The sequence below is a fragment of the Borostomias antarcticus genome (genome assembly GCF_949987555.1).
Source record: "Borostomias antarcticus genome assembly, chromosome: 1".
NCBI lineage: Eukaryota > Metazoa > Chordata > Actinopteri > Stomiiformes > Stomiidae > Borostomias > Borostomias antarcticus.
In genome coordinates, this window is record NC_140234.1 from 49045231 (window position 1) to 49066721 (window position 21491).

The 21491-nt window shown below is 42.1% G+C and overlaps 1 protein-coding gene across 1 annotated transcript; it reads left to right on the top strand.

Moving 5' to 3' along the window:
• Positions 1-9532: 9532 nt before the first annotated feature.
• On the top strand, positions 9533-12663 carry LOC311309645 (retinol-binding protein 2-like; the record flags this gene model as incomplete). Its single annotated transcript, XM_084438976.1, has 4 exons — positions 9533-9661; positions 11220-11398; positions 11853-11954; positions 12610-12663. The coding sequence occupies exons 1-4, from the start codon at positions 9589-9591 to the stop codon at positions 12661-12663; spliced, it is 408 nt and encodes a 135-aa protein (XP_084295102.1). The 5' UTR covers positions 9533-9588.
• Between the last annotated feature and the right edge of the window lie 8828 nt (positions 12664-21491).

The following is a 21491-nucleotide window of genomic DNA, read 5'->3' on the forward strand; positions in this document are numbered from 1 at the left end:
TTTACGAAAAAGCCTGGTATGTTTGTAAAAGGTCTGTGTATGTCTAAGGGATCTATGTGGAATGTTCCAATGAACCCTCTAGATGTGGCTTCCAACAAGCCCAAGGAAAGCCTAAGCCTGCCTACACTACGGTATGAGCCATGCTCAAACCAGAGAATGGTTTCCATAAAGGGGCCTTAACGGAGAATGATTTGTATAAGGCGGCCTCACTCTCTAGCTCTATCACTCTCTCCTTTACCCACACAGACACACACCACCCCCTCCACAAAATCTGTCGCAAATAAGAATGCACCATTTAAAATAATCATAGCGAAAAATTGATCTAGTCCATGGTTTTCCTGTGAACTATCAGCCTCATTCAAGTCAAGAAACAGAGCTTGGTCCCTTGCTAGATGCACTGGGTCTCGTTTAGAATACCTAGAAATAAATACACATCCCTTGTGAGACTTTATCTTGGTCTCTAGTTTTCAGATTCCATCCCTGTATAATTCTGGAAGGGGGTAAATTATATTGTAAATTATAATAAAAGCAATTCCGCTTCCTCCCTACATGTCAAGTTTGACGATTGTTTAGAATATGATCATGGTAAGATCTGATCTGCTTTTAATACAGTTTGCAGCAGCTGGTCACATTTTTGATGATGAAAATATTGGATCCTTTCCTACTAACACCGACCATCTTCTTATTAATTATGATAATGTACCTACTCCAAATCCTGACTCTCAGTTTACTTTAGACTCTGTCTCCTCCAGGGTTGTTATGGAAGCTTTTTAAACCATTGATCCTAAGAAATCTACTGATGAAGACAATGTGGATACTTTTCCTTCATCTTTCTGCTACATGCATTGCTGAGAAAATAACTAAAATTGTAACCTTTCCATTGTCCACTGGTGTAATATCAAACATTTGGAGAACTGCTCATTTTATCCTTTTGCATAAGAGTGTAGATAAAAGTGATCCAAAAACTATAGACCAATATGCAAATTGACTTGTTTAGCCAAAATCCTAGTCACTTGTAAATTGTCAACTCAAGGAATGTCTCTGTTTTGAGTCTGCATACAGTAGGCTACATCTGGATTCAGGTCTATACACACTGTTTCTGCCATCACTGTAGTTATGAATGACATACATGTAATCAATGCCTTGGATGTGAAAAAAACATTGTGGTAAGAACTTTCATATTTCCACTCTACAAGTATCAATATTAAGCAAGTTACAGAATATAAACACCTTGGCATTTTGATAGATGACAGATTTTGGTTAAAATTTCATATAGACAGTCTTGTCAATAAATTACAACAAAAGATTGTTTTTAAGCAGTGCAGCCTTCTGTATGTGGTGTGTTCATGTGGGTGGCCATTCGTAGCATGAGATTTAGACAATCAGGAGTAGCCAATACTGTTGCACACCAGCAGAGGGCATTAAATATCTACACATTTTGGAAACTGCCGCAACTCCTAGTTTTAGCAGTTCATCATACACATATTATATTGTACATCAGAATGTTCAGCTTTCTAACACTGTCACTCATATTCAAATATCTATGCAATGCCATTCATAGGCTAGTTTTTAAAATATTCAGTGTAGTTTGAAAACCATGCTCCCTGTTCACACAATTCCAATGGTGGAATGTTCAGAACTTCACTCTAGCAGCAGTTGGCAATTTCAAATTCATACCCGTTTTCTATCTTTACACTCCTCCTACAGTTTTTAAGCTACACAGACAAATTAAATGTCAAAATGTCCATCTGGTGTTGTTGCACTTTAAATATCTAATCTGTGACATTTATACTTTTTGGAGATATGAGATAAAGCTGTCTGAAGCCAGCAATGTTTTTGATGATCGGAAAATGGCCGTCATACATCCCCCATCTATGCTACAATGGAACCCTGGCCCATTTTCAACTCGCTCTAGTAACAGACTGGTTGTTCAGGCATCTCATGCCAAGACTGATGCTGGTCAAACTACTTTCAGTATCGGTGCAGCGAACTCATGGAACTGATTTTCACGCGCTGTTAAAGCAACAGTAGAGTTTAGAGTAAGATAGAAAATGCTGCTTCTGATGAATGGAGTCAAATCAAATCAGTTCAACACTAACCATGGAAAGCGAAAGAGTTAGTAATTACAAATATCACCCACCAAAGAACATGTTGATTAAGGAAATTAAGGAAACTTTGTGAAGTTACAAATAATAATAATAATAACAATAATAATAATAATAATAATAATAATAATAAAAAACGGTACTTGTATAGCACCTATACAGCCCTTTAATACAAATATATATATATATATATATTGTATTTAATTGTATATATATATATTTTTTTATATAGAAAGAAAAACATAGAACCACAAAACCAGGGACTCTCTTTAAAGAAGTCACCCTAGATGAAAGCAGCAGTAAAATTATGTTTTGAGTTTATTTTTGAAACTACTGACCGTGTTATATGCTCTAATGTTTTCTGGAAGTGAATTCCATAGTTGAGAGGCCAAATTAACTAAAAGCTGACCCTCCACTTTTCACCCGGATTTTATGAATGACCAGCAAATTGCCGTCAGGTGTTCTAAGTGGCCTAGCCGGAATATACAGTACCTTACAATCATGTCACTCAGGTAAAGTGGGGCAAGACCATGAAGATATTTAAAAACTAATATAGAATCTTAAAATCAATTCTAAAAGATACAGGTAACCAGTGAAGGGATTGAAGAGCAGATGTGATATGATCCCTCATTTTGGTACATGTTAGTATTCTATCAGCAACATTCTGAACTTGTTGCAGGTTCTTAATGGTCTTACTGGGTAGACCAGGTAAAAGTGCCTTACAGTAATCAAGTCTGCTAGATAAAAAAGCGTGTACTTCAAACACATGGAGTCGAGATAGGGTCTCGACTCTTGTGTTTTATTACCAATAACAAGGACCTCTGTCTTGTCTTTCTACTGCAGAAAATGCTGGGACATCCAAAGGTTTATGTCATTCAATCAAGTAGGGAGTTGACCTGGCATCAGGCGCCAACAAGTAAATGGTAAATGGACTGCACTTATATACATGTAGCACTTTTATCCACAGCGCTTTACAGTGGCCTCTCATTCACACACCAGCCATGCAAGGTGCTAGCCTGCTCAATTTGGGGTTCAGTGTCTTGCAAAAGGACACTTCGAAATGTGGACAGGGATTCGAACTGCCGACTCTATGATCATTGGACGACCCGCTCTACCACTGAGCCACAGCCGCCCCTAATGATAGATATAGATATATGTCATCTGCATACTGATGGAAGCTAATGTAATGGTTATTGATAATATTAGCTAATGGAAGCATGTATAGATTAAATAATAAAGGGCCAAGAATTGAGCCTTGGGGGACTCTGTATGATATGGCAGGGCATTCAGAGATATAAATTCCAAGGGCCTGTAGCCCTTACTACCCTTGTCATGAAGTCCTTTGAAAAACTTATTAAAAGGGAAGTCTTAACACGGGTGGAGAAATCACTTGACCCCTTACAATTTGCTTACAGGGCGGGCAGAAGTGTGGAGGATGCTACCCTCACTCTGTTACATTTCTATATCAGTACCTTGAGGGCCCCAATACTCATGCCAGACTGTTATATAGATTATTGTATAGATTTCTCCTCTGCTTTTAATACTATTCAACCACACATACTTGCAGATAAACTGTTACGTAATTTTAGCTTGGATCTCAGCTTAATCGGCTGGATTGTGGACTTCCTGACTGACAGGTCTCAGTGTGTCAGAGTAAATGGTACACTGTCCAATCAGCTTTATTCTTCTACTGGTTCCCCCCAGGGTTGCTGTCTTTCCCCCCTCCTGAATATTTTGTACACTAACGACTGTTGCAGCAACTATGAGAACAGACACATTTTAAAATTTGCTGACGACTCTGTTTGTTAGCCTTCTTACAGGAGATGAACAGGTTCATAGGCCAGTGGTTGATGATTTTGTGTCATGGTGTGATGAATCATTCTTAGACTTAAATGTCTGAAAGACCAAAAAGATGATTGTAGATTTCAGGAAATCACCACCCAGCCCCTTGTCAACCATTATCAAAGGTGATGCAATTGAGCAGGTAGACAGTTACAAATACCCGGGGATGGTCATTGACAACAAACTGTGCTTTGAATCACATGTGGACTCAATTTTTGTCTCAAAAAAAGTGCAACAGCGTCTGTTTTTCTTGCGGAAAATGAATTATTTTAATGTCTGTTCTAAAATGATGACCCTTTTCTACAGAAGTTTTATTGAATCAGTTTTTACCTTCTGTATTGTTGCCTGGTATGGAAATTTAAGCCTGTCCAATAAGAACAGACTCCAGATTCTCGTCAAAGTGGCGAGTAAGGTTTCTAGGTTGAGCCAGGCCCAGCCCATGGACCTCTACAATAGACAGGTCCTTCGGATGGCTAATGCCATCCTAGAATGCCCTGATCACCCCCTGCAGAAGGAGTTTGAGCTCTTGCCTTCTGGCCGCCGGTTCAGGGTGCCTTCTAGGAGGACAAAGAGACACAAGGTCTCCTTTGTATCTGTGGATATAGACAGGCTAAACAAGTCATATCCTATACCACTAGATCTTACTGTCTCTGATCTCATGTTATGGGCTGGGGGGTGAGTGGGCTGCCTACATTTCTGTTTTTTATTGTTCTATGTTGTTTTGTATGGTCTTGAATGCTATTGTTGTATCTATGTATTTATGTGTTTACCTGTCTGTGATTCATTTCCCCCTAGGGGACAATAAAGCTTTTGAAACTTGAAGGGCAACATAGTATTCACAACCAGCTAAATATGATCTAATTCAGTATGATGAGTGGTGATGTTTTTCAGACGTAAAGCCAGTATACTATACTCTAACTATACACTTACAATATAGCCTAGGGCTTAGGTCTATGCGTGTGTCTTGAATGCGTTTCAAATTAAAAGAAATGGAATAGCCTAATTAGTATGATCTTTTTTATTAACAAATATCTATACAAAAGCATTTTTCCCATTGGAGAATAACTGCGGGTTATAAACCTGTTTTTATTTCTGAGACTTCTCAAAATTAGACTGTGATTTATATACAGGTGCGGGTTATAATCTGAGTTTTACGGTAAAGGAAAATCCAACATAGTGTTTTAGTAAGGAGTTGGGCCACCACAAGCCACCAGAACAGCTTCAATGTAGCCTAACTTGGCATATATTTTACAAGTCTCTGGAATTCTTCTGGAGGGATGGCACACCATTCTTCCAAAAGATATTCCTTCACTTGATGTTTTGATGATTGTGGTGGAGAGCGCTGTCTAACACATCAGTCCAAAATATCCCATTCCTCCCGTGTTCAATTGGGCTGAGACCTGGTGACTGCAAGGGCCATATACTGTATAAGAATATATGATTCACATAATTTTCATACTCATTAAACCATTCAGTGACCCCTTCTGCCCTGTAGATGGGGGGATTTGTCATCCTAGAAGAGACAACTCCCACCAGGATAGAAATGTTTCATTGTAGGATAAAGGTGGTGACTCGGAATAACTCTGTATTGATTTGCAGTAGCCCTTCACTCTAAGGGGACAAATGGACCCAAACCATGCCAGGAAATGCCCCCCATAGCATAACAGAGCCACCCCTCACTGGGGTCAAGCAATCACGCCTGTACCGTTCTCCTGGTGTACGCCACACATGCCACTCACCTATTTGTCAAGAATATGGTGAAGGATGACTCATCTGACCACATCACTTATCTCTATAGACCAGTGCCTGTGGTTTTTGCACCACTGAACTCTCAAATGCGCGACTGATGCATGAGCATGGGTGGTCATTAAATGTGCGCTTTTGACCACTAATTCCTATTTACTGATGTCTTAACGATATATCTACTTTTGTAAATGTAGATGTCACTTTAGTCACTGTTCCTACTGAAGCACTAGGCAGTTGAGCAGTCTTGAAGCTCATGCCATCCGTGATCCAATAATGAGTCCTCTTTCAAAGTCACTTACATAGATCTTCTTGGTGGGTTTGTTTTTCTGCCTGTGTTTACAAGCAGCAGCTGAGTTAGTTCTCCTTTCTCTGCCTCTCTCCCTCCATCGTTCTCCCTTTCAGTGCATTACAATGGTCTTTGGTCACGAGGGCGCCCCACACTAACATGAATGTACTCAAGAAAGATGCAGGAGAGGAAAGTACCGGCGAGCTAGCCAGATGTGTAGAGAATCCGGATGAGTGGAAGCGCCAATGGAGAGCTTGCCCGAGGACGACCTAGAGAGAATGACTAAGTGATCTGGATAGCCTGTTAAATGGCTGTGTGTTGGAGCTGACTCTAAGTGCTTTCCTGACCACACACACACACACACACACACACACACACACACACACACACACACACACACGCACATAAACGCACACACACACAACAAAATGACATACACACAAATACATACACACCACGGAAACCCCAGCCCCATCCAATCCAATTTTTACAGTTCATTAATTTTAGTCTCACACAAAATTGCAAACTTCCGGTTGGATGCGTCTTGCAGTTTCTTGTCAGCTGCAGACGAAGCTCTTTTTCCAGCATGGGTTGAACTCTTACTCGCTGCTTAAAGGAATAGTAAAGGGGAAATGCATGTTTAGCCCTGTTTTAAGGTTACTTATGATAATATACAATGGTTCAGATCAAAAAGTTGACAAAACTAGCACTTTTGAGAAAGTCTGATAATTGCTCTACCACCGTTTTGGTCATACAATGGATGTGGGTGGGCACCTTGAAAAATCATTCAAAAAACATGTTAAACTCTCAATGTCAAAGACAAGAAACTCACCGAGGTGTTAGTTGGCGTTCTGACATAATATAATTCGCTTTCTGAATCCCCTCTCCGCTTCCTGAATCCCCTCTGAGGATTGATCTACACATCTACAACGGTCGCTTCAATACAAGTCAATGAATTTCATAAAATGATCAATAAAACCCTACAGGATTCATACTTTGCGGCGAATTTGATGCCAGAACACCAACGGACACCAATTACCCCCTCGGTGAGCTTCTTGTCTTTGAAATCGAGAGTTTAACATGTTTTTGAATGATTTTTCAAGGTGCCCACAAACATCCATTGTATGACCAAAAGTGGTAGAGCAATCAGACTTTCTCAAAAGTGATAGTTTTGTCAACTTTTTGATCTGAACCATTGTATATGATCATAAGTAACCCCTAAACAGGGCTAAACATGCATTTCACCTTTACTACTCCTTTAAGACACCCAACCGCCACCCATCTGATGCAACCTTCCTGTTCTCTCGTGGCTACCTACAGTACACGCAAATACATACTAACACACCACAAAAACCGCAGCCCCATCCGCACACAGCCAAAGATGCACACACAAACGCACACACACACACACACACACACACACACACACACACACACACACAGTCTCAGGGTTCAGGATATATATATATATATATATATATATATATAATTTATATAATATGTAATATTTTTACATTATAGTTCTGCATTATATATATTTATATATATATATATATATAATGTAACACTCATCTAGAAGGTTTATAGCGAGGCACTAGAAATTACAGAATCAGGCAAGGCAAAGACGGTTTGTCTTTTTTCCCAGAAGGCAAATAGTTTCTCTTTACTTCAGAAGAAAGGCTTTTGATACAAAAGCAATTGAATCAAAAGAGCTCCTAAAGCTAAGATACAAATAATTTATTGAGAGAAGCTAAACACAGTCTCCAAGGTCTGGATCTAGATCTCTAACCTCTAACATCATAGTTCACTAATTTTAGTCTCACACAAAATTGCAAACTTCCGGTTGGATGCGTCTCGCAGTTTCTTCTCAGCTGCAGACGAAGCTCTTTTTCCAGCATGGGTTGAACTCTTACTCGCTGCTTAAAGGAATAGTAAAGGGGAAATGCATGTTTAGCCCTGTTTTAAGGTTACTTATGATAATATACAATGGTTCAGATCAAAAAGTTGACAAAACTAGCACTTTTGAGAAAGTCTGATAATTGCTCTACCACCGTTTTGGTCATACAATGGATGTGGGTGGGCACCTTGAAAAATCATTCAAAAAACATGTTAAACTCTCAATGTCAAAGACAAGAAACTCACCGAGGTGTTAGTTGGCGTTCTGACATATAATTCGCTTTCTGAATCCCCTCTCCGCTTCCTGAATCCCCTCTAAGGAATTATCTACACATCTACAACGGTCGCTTCAATACAAGTCAATGAATTTCATAAAATGATCAATAAAACCCTACAGGATTCATACTTTGCGGCGAATTTGATGCCAGAACACCAACGGACACCAATTACCCCCTCGGTGAGCTTCTTGTCTTTGAAATCGAGAGTTTAACATGTTTTTGAATGATTTTTCAAGGTGCCCACAAACATCCATTGTATGACCAAAAGTGGTAGAGCAATCAGACTTTCTCAAAAGTGATAGTTTTGTCAACTTTTTGATCTGAACCATTGTATATGATCATAAGTAACCTTAAAACAGGGCTAAACATGCATTTCACCTTTACTACTCCTTTAAGACACCCAACCGCCACCCATCTGATGCAACCTTCCTGTTCTCTTGTGGCTACCTACAGTACACGCAAATACATACTAACACACCACAAAAACCGCAGCCCCATCCGCACACAGCCAAAGATGCACACACAAACGCACACACACACACACACACACACACACACACACACACACACACACACACACAGTCTCAGGGTTCAGGATATATATATATATATATATATAATGTATATAATATGTAATATTTTTACATTATAGTTCTGCATTATATATATATATATATATATAATGTAACACTCATCTAGAAGGTTTATAGCGAGGCACTAGAAATTACAGAATCAGGCAAGGCAAAGACGGTTTGTCTTTTTTCCCAGAAGGCAAATAGTTTCTCTTCACTTCAGAAGAAAGGCTTTTGATACAAAAGCAATTGAATCAAAAGAGCTCCTAAAGCTAAGATACAAATAATTTATTGAGAGAAGCTAAACACAGTCTCCAAGGTCTGGATCTAGATCTCTAACCTCTAACATCATAGTTCACTAATTTTAGTCTCACACAAAATTGCAAACTTCCGGTTGGATGCGTCTCGCAGTTTCTTCTCAGCTGCAGACGAAGCTCTTTTTCCAGCATGGGTTGAACTCTTACTCGCTGCTTAATACACCCAACCACCACCCATCTGATGCAACTTTCCTGTCCTCTCGAGCCTACCTACACGCAAATACATACAAACACACACCACAAAAACCCCAGCCCCATCCGCACACAGCCAAAGATGCATACACGTGCATACACGTGCATACACGTGCACACGCACGCACGCACGCACGCACACACACACACACACACCACAGACTGCACTCACTTCCCTCCAATGATAGAGTGCATTATCAGATGAACCCTGCCCCTCCAGTCCACTCATATATAAACTCTCTACATAAAGGGTTGGGTCCTAAGATTTTTTCTCCCAGTGCGTGTGTGTGTGTGTAAGACCGCATTCCCCTAAGGCATTTCCAGGCCCCTTGTCACCTACACACCAACAGCAAAATGCCCGCAGACTACAGTGGAACATGGGAGATGTTGAGAAACGACAACTTTGAGGACTTCATGAAGGCCCTGGGTAAGTAATCTCTCCATTGCCTGCACAGAAACAAGAATTTTACACCACTGTTGGTGGCAAGGGTGAGGGAAGGAGAGAAGGAGGGGTGGAGGGAAAGCGAGGAAAGGGAAAGGAGAAAGAGAACCCGAAAGTGACATTGAGGGAGGGAGAAAGGAATGAGGAAAGAAAGAAAAGAAGAAAGCTGCAATATGTAAGATTCTTTGTACCTACAATTGTCAACATTAAAATGGCTCTGTATTTCTATGATACATTTAGAGCGATCTTTAATGAGCTCCTATGTGAAAACTGCATCTTTGTAGACCTGTTTGGCTCTGCTTCAGCAATTATACAATTTGGTGTCTGGAAACTACACTAGAGCTTTAGAAAAAATTAATCTTGGTGTTGAGGATGCCTTGCTCCCATAGAGACCTGGCCACACCAGGTTCAAAGTCTGCACGTGCTGAGATTCAATCACAGAGTGTTGTTCTACGGCCTTATTTGGGAGCATGGGTATACCCAAAGCCCCACATCATAACTGTGAAGCAGATTGAATTTAATCTGGAAGAACGCATATTCCCTCACAGTCGGCTTGCAGATAACTCGTAGTGCAAAAGTTACATATTGTAGCTTTAAGAAATAGAAGACAGTAAGAGACAGAGTGTGTGTGTGTGTGTGTGTGTGTGTGTGTGTGTGTGTGTGTGTGTGTGTGTGTGTGTGTGTGTGTGTGTGTGTGTGTGTGCGTGGGGGGGGGGGGGGGGCAGTGAAAGAATGAGGCTGTGCTTCATTTACTTATTGAGCTGCTGTCTCGACTCTATGAGCCTTCTGCTTGTTACCACCTCAAATAAATAATAAATATTGACTCTGCTTTCTGCATACATTATGCCCTATACCCATCCCACTGTGGAGGAGACCAGTTCCAACCTTGGCTCTAATGTTACACTCCGACCCTGGCTCTAACGTTACTGGCACAGTGGAAGGTTGTTTGGAAGCTCTGCAGCGGCGACAAGCGCTCGGCAAGGCATTGTTCAGTCCCGAAGCCTTTCATTATTCAGAACTTTATTTGCAATTCAAAACACCCCCCTGCGTTCAACCCCGGCAAATCTGAAAATCCAAAATTCGTAACGTTTCATTCTGAGCCTCTCATTTCCATGTGTGAATGGAAAGTCATGGCGGTATGGAAATGGGGGACAGAAATGTGTGATTTGGACGAGTAAATAAGAGAGCCTCATCAAAAGAAGGGGGACGGATCGAAATTGAATTCTCACTTTAGAGCAAATGGAATATAATATCAAAATGAGGGGCTGGCTCTGGCAGGGCTTACAGTTGAATTGGTGGTGAAACTCATTTAGACCCGTTTCCAACCCAAGGCCATTTTCAAAGGGTAAATGAGATTGTCAACAAAGCAGTGTGAGTGGAATTGTAATTCTTGATCTGGGGCTGCTCAGTGTGTGTGTGTGTGTGCACGCACGCATGCTTGTGATACAAAGTCAGAGGAAGGCACAAGGGAAGCAGAGAATGTGTCCCCATATAGCATAGGCCTAGATAGACTAACACACAACAATATTTGTCTTTCCTGCAGACATTGACTTCGCCACACGGAAGATCGCAGCCCACCTGTCCCAGACCAAGGTAATCGTCCAGAATGGAGACAAGTTTGAAACCAAGACCCTGAGCACCTTCCGGAACTACGAGGTCAACTTCATCGTGGGGGAGGAGTTTGAGGAGCACACCAAGGGCCTGGACAACAGGGTGGTCAAGGTAGGACCATAGACCACAATGGCCGTAGAATACTGTACATTCAGGGACTATACAGCACTCTTTCATTACAGCTTTGTACTGTATCTTGAGATAAGATAAGAAAACGTTATTGTTCATTACATTTACATGTAATGGAAATGTATCGTTGGCACTAGCAACGCAGTACAAAATAGATAATAAAAAACAAAAAATTGACAATAGAGAAATGAAAATGCTAACTTTAAAGGTTTTAGATGCACAACCAGGAGGACAATGTTTCCTGTCTCTTTCTCAACTCACACCTTGACATTGACCTTATGACAAATTCATTGATATTAATTAATCTTATCTACTGTATATCTTTAGCCTTCTACAAAGTTTACCGAGACCAATCGTGTGTGTGTGTGTGTGTGTGTGTGTGTGTGTGTGTGTGTGTGTGTGTGTGTGTGCGTGTGTGTGTGTGTTTGTGTGTCAGACACTGATAACCTGGGACGGAGATAAGCTGGTGTGTGTCCAGAAGGGAGAGAAGGAGAACCGTGGTTGGAAGCATTGGATAGAGGGAGACGAACTGCACCTGGTGAGAGGAAGGAAGGGAGGAGACAGAGCTAGGGGGAAAGAGAGGGAGGAAGGGAAGGAGGGAGGACGTTAGACAGTTAGAGGGAAAGAGAGGGAGGGAGGAGGCTAGAGAGTGAGGGGGAAAGAGGGAGGGAGGGAGGGAGGGAGGAGGCTAGAGAGTGAGGTTGAAAGAGGGAGGGAGGGAGGGAGGGAGGGAGGGAGGGAGGGAGGGAGGAGGCTAGAGAGTGAGGGGGAAAGAGGGAGGGAGGGAGGGAGGAGGCTAGAGAGTGAGAGGGAAAGAGGGAGGAGGGAGGGAGGGAGGGAGGGAGGGAGGGAGGGAGGGAGGGAGGGAGGAGGCTAGAGAGTGAGGGGGAAAGAGGGAGAGAGGGAGGCTAGAGGCTAGAGACCGCAGGGGAAGGGAGAGGAAATAAAAAGTATATGAGTGTAGCAATTATTTAACCCCTACTAAAATCATGTTTGCAAAATACACCAGAAAGACTTCTGTGACCTTTCATGATAATCATTGAGCAATAAGATATCATAAAATGAGTTGATCATAAAGCTTTTGATAAGGTCTTCTGTAACAGTGGTAAAGTACATGGGTGATGTAACTCTGTGAATGGGAGGACATTTAACCAATGTACACATTGATTTAACATTGTCAATCTACTTTTTAGGAGATCACCTGTCAAGATAAGGTCTGCCACCAAGTATTCAAGAAGACAAAATAAAAAAAATAAAAAGTCTAATTCGCACATAACATTCATGAGTTGTCTGCCTGTATCTGGTGTCATTTAAAAAAAAATATTTTAATGATTAGAATGTACAGTATATTTAAGCAATAAACCACGAGAGGCCGTGTGTTATAGTGATTTTATAACAGCTAGGGGGCGTTGTTAGGCACGACGCGAAGCGGAGCGCCTAAAACCCCCCTAGCTGTTATAAAATCACTATAACACACGGCCTCAAGTGGTTTATTGCTTTTATACAACGGTTACTACAGGTATTAGTGTAAAATAAACACACAGAAATGTAAAATATTAACATTTATTCAAAACGAAGCATCATTCCCTCAATTCCGCCGAGCAAAATAGTTCCCCTAACAAAAGGGTTGCCAAGCAACAACAACAACTACAATGCATTGGATCAAATGGGAGGCGCATTAATACTGAAAATGGAATGATATGCGGTCCCAGGTGTGTGTTACAAAGTATTTTAACACGGCTTCCAGCCAATCAGAATCAAGAACCAGAACTAACCGTTGTATAAAAATCTAACTAGAAATGGTGATCAGAGAGCACAGACCTCCACCCCATTATCTGTGCATGGCAAAATTGAATGGGTTCTTAATTGGTCCATGCTACACCCTTCCATCAAGTTTTATGAAAATCAGTCTAGTAGTTTTTGTGTAATCCTGGTCCAAAACATTAATGGCGGTGAATGGCCAGCCGTGTTTAGGCGGCTCATGGACCAGCCCTGTAATTCGAACCTGCTCCAAAATGTCATGGGTTCTAAGGTGGCCCATGCTACACCCTCCAACTGTTTTGTGAAAATCGGTGCAGTAGTTTTTCCGTAATCCCGCTGACAGATGGATGGACAGACGGACGGACGCACGCACGCCACCGAAAACATTACCTCTTGCCATGCGCTGTCACTAGGGCGGAGGTAATAAAGACATATTTCAACAGACAAATGTTGACGCCTCTCACATTTATGTTTGTTTATTTGCTTGTGTAGCCTAATTTCAAAGGGTATATTGAACCTTCAACTTGTTATTTCTCATGGATGTCTTCCAACATCCCATTCATGTGTGTTAAAGGTGCTATAGATTTTTAAGTAAACGAATCATAAAAATAAATAAAAATCTCTAACAAAGCTTGTGAGCCAATAGTATTACGACTCCTGATTGCTTCCGACAGACATACCGCATGGTACCAATGTCGTAATACTATTGGCTACTCACAAGCCTTGTTAGAAGTGAGAACCAAACATCAGACATCTCAGAGGTAAACAAAACATTAATTTTGGACCCATCAATTTTTTAAATGATAAATTCATAATAATAAAAATTTGGAGGGTAAAAGCAATTTTATTCTGCACCTTTCTAAAAGCTCTGTAGATGTGTGTGTGTGCGTGTGTGTGTGTGTTTGTTTTTTATGATACATCTACATACAAATCTTATCTATATCACCTGTGATGCATGTGTTAATACTTTGATAGGATACAGCTAGGACAGGATGATGGTACAATTACAATTCATTTCATATTAAAATTTTAAAAAATCACATACAGGTAGTGAAGTTAGTGGTGCAAGGTTTATGAGCAATTTCTACTACCCTCTGCTGGTTTTCAATGGTATTGGTCTAAATCTCATGCTGCCAACGGACACACTGACGAACGGACATATGTCACGTATAGTGGCTGGACCGCTTAAAAACAACATGAAACCAGGCCAGTTCCAGCCTGGCTTATGTGCGTGGCTGGCTTGTTTCTGTTCAGGACGGGTAGGATGGAAGCTAGTCATGCCACTGAACTAGCTGTGAATTGAAATTGCATGAAATAATGTCCGATAAATTAAGATAGGTCTTGTCGCCTGGACACACCAGGGTTAGTCAGTTAGCTCATGAGCTCACAACAACTAGCAGCAGGTTCCATAACATTAATGGTAAATGGACTGCACTTATATAGCGCTTTTCCACCTTAGCGGCACTCAAAGCGCTTTACAATGGCCTCTCATTCACCCATACACACACCAATGGCGATAGCTGCCATGCAAGGTGCTAACCTGCTCATTGGGAGCAAGGTGTCTTGCTCAAGGACACTTCGACATGTGGACAGTCGGAGCTGGGATTCGAACCACTGACCCTTCGATCACTGAACGACCTGCTCTACCAACTGAGCTACAGACACCCCAATTAATGGTAGCGATCAGTGGCTAAAGCAGTTACACTGATGATGACATAAAGTTCAATGCTCTGACCACTACTCTACTTGTGCAGCAGAGATCGGCGGGTTGGTTTTGGTGTCCTTTTTCCAGTCCCTAGTTTGGGTTGGGGTTAGAATAAGAGTTGGGGTTGGGACAGGATCTGACCTATAAGGCAGGCAGTAAAGGTTGGAGTGAAAGGATGAACATGTGGAGGCTTGGGTAATAGTCCCATAAAGTCATCCTCACCGGGTCTTGAACCCCAGTGTCCCGGGTAGGAGTCCAATGCTCTCACCACAACTCTACTTGTGCAGTGGAGCTCGACAGGTTGGTTTTGGTGTGCTTTTTCCAGTCCCTAGTCCCATAAAGTCAACGCCCCAATGCTCTCACCACTCTATTTGTGCAGTGGAGCTCGGCGGGTTGATTTTGGTGTCCTTCTTCATTTTCGTGTGCTGGGACTACTGCCTCTTGTGGTGCCAACAGAGAAATGCAGGCCAACATTGTCCGGAGTAACGGAGGGAGTGATAACCGGACAAACGCTATACGAGGTGCACTGGCTTACAGCCACGCAAAAAAAAGAGTTTTATCTCTATCATTTGACTGCTGACGGTGTGTGGCATTATCAACATCACAAGGACAGATTGAAGGTAATAAACCTTTGAACATTAAATTGTGAGATAGTGTAGACTTTGAATGCTCTGAGCAAGATAGTGCAGGGGTTGCTGTACGCAAATGCCAAGGCTCTCTGTGAGGCAAGGAGGAGACACAGATGGGGGAAGCGTGCTACACCGAGAGGATCGCGTAACGGAGCTATCAGGGTAAACAAACGGTGGCGGAATCTGTTTCTACATCAACGAAGGTTGGTGTACAGATGTGACAGTGCTACAATATGTAAATACTGCAGTCTGAACTTGGATTGTTCATAAACTGTAAGCCATGTTATTCATGAAGTCTTTAAACATGGCCCATCTGAAGAATGTCACAGGTGCTGAAGCCCCGGCAGTTTGCCTACTGGGCAAACAGGTCAGTGGATGACCCAGTCAACATGGGACTGCACTACTGTACATCCTGCAACACCTTGACTACCCAGAGACGATCCTGTTTGTGGACTTCATAGTAGAGTCTAGACCCTCAATTCTGTGACCATTCTCCAGCTAAGATGTTTTGATGAATGATTTGACTTCTATGGGCATTTATATAAAAAATAAAAATAGCCCCAGCCCACTGTCAAAAATCTTGCCAGCTGAAAAAAAATATTTTTGAACCAGAGCATTTAGAATCATGTATGAAGCATGTTATAATGTAGAATCAGGTATTAAGATACTTTTTTCATGTAAATCAACCATCAGATTCTGAACTCAGTTTGACATTATGAAATCATGCTGACCCAAAAATCAAAAATGGCCACCATCCAGTACAGTGAAAACGTAACTTTTGTACGGGAATTGAGGTTTAGACCCTACTATCAGCTCCGTGTTCAACGCCATCATTCCAGAAATCTCCTACAAACTCTCCCAACTTACTGTGTATCCCCCTCTGTCAGTCAGTGGATCACCAGCTGCTGGACTGGCAGAAAACAGCAGGTGAGGCTGGGGGAAGTCACTTCTGGTATCTGGTGCTCCCAAGGGATGTGTCCTCTCTCCCCACTACTCTACTACCTCTACAGCAACTACTGCACCTCCAAGAACCCAGCTGTTAAACTCCTGAAGTTTGAAGACGACACTATGGTACGACTTATCCAAGATGGTGACACATCTGCATATTTCCGGGAGGTTGAGCTGTTGGGAGACACCCCTGAACTTTAGGCAACACCCCTCAGCACCTCTCCCCCTCACAATGTCCAACAGCCCTGTGTCAACGGTGGACTGGAGAACTTCAAGTTTCTGGGAATTTCCATTTCCCAAGACCTGAAGTGGGAGACCAACATCAACTCCATCCTAAGAAAGTCCCAGCAGAGGATGTTCTTACTGCGACAACTGAGGAATTATAGTGTAATAGATAAATTCATTCAAAAGTTTATTCTCTGTTCAATACATTGTCATAGGAAATCTGAAGTTTGGTTCTGTGTGTTATACAGTGGAACAGCTGTCATCGCTATGCCCCGATAATCTCCAAGCCTTAAAAGTTTTATGGCAGGAGACCCCCCCAGGGATCACCTCCTCCCAGTTGTCTTTCATCTCTGTAAATGTACAGTTCAGCTGTTGACTCTCAGACCTAGCCTACTCACTGATAATTGGTTGGTGAAGTTTTGCATATGCATGTATGGGTTGTACCCACAGTGTTTATAATGGTTGTTTGAGAATAATCATTGCTCTTGGTGCATTTGCTCCCTCCTCTGAGGGAGCAAATGCACCAAGGGAGCAAATGCACCAAGAGCAATGATTATTCTCAAACACACCATTATAAACACTGTGGGTTTTGCAAACTCGTGAAGTATTTGCAATAAAAGTAACCAGCTTGTACTTTTACATGTACTTGTACATTTTCGACTACTCTTTTCTTAATTATTAGAATAAATCCATGCCAATGGTCTGCCTCAGGAGCTGTTGAGCAAGTTCTACACCGCAGTTATTGAATCTGACCTGTGTACTTCCATCACGGTCTGGTTCGTAGCAGCCACAAACAAGGATAGGAATAAATAGAGCTGTAACAATTACACAGTTTGCTAAGCAATGCATTGTCTCAGAAACAATCATGTTTTTCAATTTTATTTTTTACAGTGGAGGACCTAACGCGCGTGCTGCATGCACAATTATTTTTGGGGGGTGCGCTTGCCAGGAGGTTTCTATACAGTATGTACCAGAAGGGTTCTTGAGCAGTAGCGCTTTTATATGTTAAATGTGCATCACTGGATCGAGGCCGGTCGTTTTGAGGAGGAAGAGGAAGGAGACAAATGACAAATACAAACAGAATGTGAGCTTGCGAGAACGGGATGGTTGTACCAGGCTAGGCGGTAGCTGCCATGCAAGGTGCTAACCTGCTCATTGGGAGCAATTTGGGGTTAGGTGTTTTGCTCAAGGACACTGCGACATGTGGACAGTCAGAGCTGGGATTCGAACCACTGACCCTTCGATCATTGAACGACCCGCTCTACCAACTGAGCTACAGCCGCCCCAGTAAAAGGGACTGCAGACCTACATTATCTGACGGTCTAATTGAAGTGTAATTGAAACTGGTTCATGGTCTGAGTAGTAGCATGTTTTGACACAAGTGGTTATACACTGTACACCTGGAGAGGTGAATCTAATGTATATCTGGTCCAGGCTCCTGCCCTTTATGTGAGTAGCTTGAGGACGGTGAATGGCAGCTTGGAACTGATGCGACTCCAGAAATTGCCTGACTGGATGATTGGTGTCATCTCTCTGGCAAAAGTTCCAGTCTCCCAGGATAATATGAGAGATGGAGTCATCTTGTCTGAAATCTGACAGGGCAGTCGAGAAGTCATGGTTTGCATCATTAGACCTGTAGATATTAGTGATGGTGAGCAGATCTGATGAGATGGATGTTATTTGGAACTTGTCATCAGTGGCATCTCTACAGAATTTAAAGTCTTCTGGGAAGTAGGTGGCGAGGCCTTTCCTGTGTTCTGTGCTGTTGAAGTGGCTGAGTCTGCCTTCCAGGTGGAATGGCTGATCCAGCTGCTGATTGGCTGGAAGTGATGTCTCCTGGAGGAGGATGACTTATGCAGACATGATATTAGGGTCTGGTCTGATGTCCTGTATATGAGCTATTAGGGATACAGTGTTAAGCGACACAATCTCAAAGTCAGTGGAGGATGACTCCTTTGGTTGACTGAGGTTCAGCTGTTCCAATCTCTTTAGCTCTACAAGTGCATGTGGCCAAGCGGAGATTTTTTTTAAGGGGAGGGTCTCTAATGTTATGTATAGCTGCCAAAGATACTGGACATGCAGAAGTTAAAGTCCCAATGATTGTCACACACCCGACCTGAGGGTGGTGAAATTAGTTCTCTGCATTTACCCATCCCCTGGGGGAGCGGTGAGCAGCAGCAGTGCCACGCTTGGGAAACATTTGGTGATTTAGCCCCCCAATTCCAGCCCTTGATGCTGAGTGCCAAGCAGGGAGGCAATGGGTACAATTTTTTTATAGTCTTTGGTATGACTCGGCCGGGGATCGAACTCACAACCTCCCAGTCTCAGGGTGGACTCTCTAACCACAAGGCCACTGAGCTGGTGAAAGCATGACAAAACCATAGCTTCCTCAAGGCAACATTTGAAATCCAGAATCAGTTTGCCAGGCTTTCTGATAGTGTGGCCTAGGATTTCATGTGCTGTTGTAGCCCAGGCTAAGCGTAATGTGAAATTTATCACTGTAGCAGTGGCTGTACTGTTTTTTTCTCATGTTAAACTCAAATTCTAGTAGGTCTATGGCAGTGGCATTCATATTAGGAGGACCTAATTGAAGCAGATCCTGATCCACCCCTTGGTGAATTTTTCACTGTTTACTCCATTAACTAGACACTGAAAGAGAAAACAACACTATCAGATTCACGTTTTATTCCAGATCACATTAACATAGTGGTCGATGATCAGCCCAGACAGGAATGAAGGCCACATGGGAAAATACAAAAGACACAACCCATGAATTATCAATTTTATTAGACTCACTGACATGAAAGGTAGACACTACCATTGCTTAAAAATATGTAAACTGTATAAACTTGTGATCATGATCATGATGCTGAGCCCAGGTTCTTAAGTGAGAGGAGAGCATACTTGTGCTTGTTGCATGCAAGCTTTCCTCAGTATTGTGACAATATTACTACTTTTTAAACCCTTAAAGGGGAACGCCGCTGTCATAGCAAGTTTAGCACAGATGTCGCTTTGTCCTCACTGAAACCGATTTGTACACACCAACATTTAACCGATCCGTGCAGTAGTAAGCTAGCTCCTTTTTCCTCTGTGCGCACACCCCCTTTATAATGGAGGTCTATGGGCCTCTGCTAAAAACTATGATAAACATGCATTTTCAAGGCAGGAAGTGCAGGGTGTGATCTTACCGGTGTCATTATGCTGTCATGTGAAATATATTGCATTCTCAAACCGAATATTGAAACAAAAGCTCCATTTGAGCCAGAACTATTTTGCTGAGTGTAGTGTAGAACCCATTCTGATCCACACTCCATTTCAGTAGGTGGCGGTAATGCACACCATATGTTGGTTGCCAACCGCCATAAAACAACAGAAGAAGAAGAAGAACAAATGACGTCAAATTTGCCAAGATGGCGCGGTTCAATAGGGCTTCACTTTAGATTTAGAATCCTTGGGGCCTGCCGGAAACCAACTCCTACACTGTCATTGCCGTACATGAGGACTCACTACTGTCGCAACACACAACACTGGCCGAGCAGAATGTCGTCGAGTCGGGGTTCAACGTGGACGGAGGACGAGATTGAATGCCTTATTGGCATATGGGCAGACGAACACATTCAAGAAATGCTTGAAAACACCCACAAGAACACGATTGTGTACAAACTTTTTAGCGAGCGGATGAAAACCAGTGGGTACGATCGGACCATTGAGCAGTGCCGTTCAAAGTGCAAGAAAAAATAAAATAAACATCCCGCAAGCCTCTCTATCCTGACCAATCAGAAGGCTGTCTGCAAGCGAAGCGTGTTGGAGGTGTGTTCAGAACTGATCTGTCTCGATTGGGTATTCTGCCAACACAAACTGGAACTAAGGACAGTTGCAACATTGTATACATTTTTAATCTGAACGAAAAATAGGTTTGAAAGCACCCTTAGATCCAGTTTTAGATCACTTACTCCATTACTAGGCTATGCCTATCATTTGAGTAATATGGGTTAATTAGAATGAGACATTTTAGCATGTTTTAAAGCAATACATTGCGATATTTGGACCTTTACAAACATGTCTGGTGCTAATTCTCCGATTAGATTTACTAAAAGTAAGATGAATCATCCAAACAGTCTACTCAGAAAGATAATACATTGACATTTATTACCTTTTAAAACTCGTGCCCCTGGGACAGTCGAAGTGCGCATGCGCAACGGTGTGCTTAAACAACACAGTAGTAGCTAACTATTCCAGCGTCTATGGATATCAAGCGTTTTTTAGCTCAATTATATCATGGCGGAGGTGAGAAAACCGAAGCAAAACATCACGGAGGAAGCCAGAAAAACAAAAAGACAATCTGATAACTTTAAGACAGTACTACAGTGCACTTACTCGCAGAGCCTGCGGGTGCGCAGTGCCGAGAAAACCGGAGAAAACGCTATGTATTGCTTTAAAGGTATAATATGTAATATGTGGATTATTTCCCCCATCTAGTGTCTAAAGATAAGAACTGCAAAAACACAACGTATTGGTTGCCAAAATGCCAGAGAATGCACTGTTTCAGTCATACTGTGATAAGATCTTCAGTAATCACAATCAAGTATTTCAGAGTGCCATGTAATAAGTTACGTTAGATGCTGTAGTGTGGAGATAACGTTAGGTCTGGCTATACAGATTCCAAGAAAGATAACGATAGCTAGTTAGCTAGTTTACCGGTCTAGTAGAAAAGTAGCCATGTCACCATGCGACTTTATCCCATGAAACTCCATAAATTCCGTCCAACGAGCAAAGGCTGGCCCAATATCTATCCGACTTTTGCTCC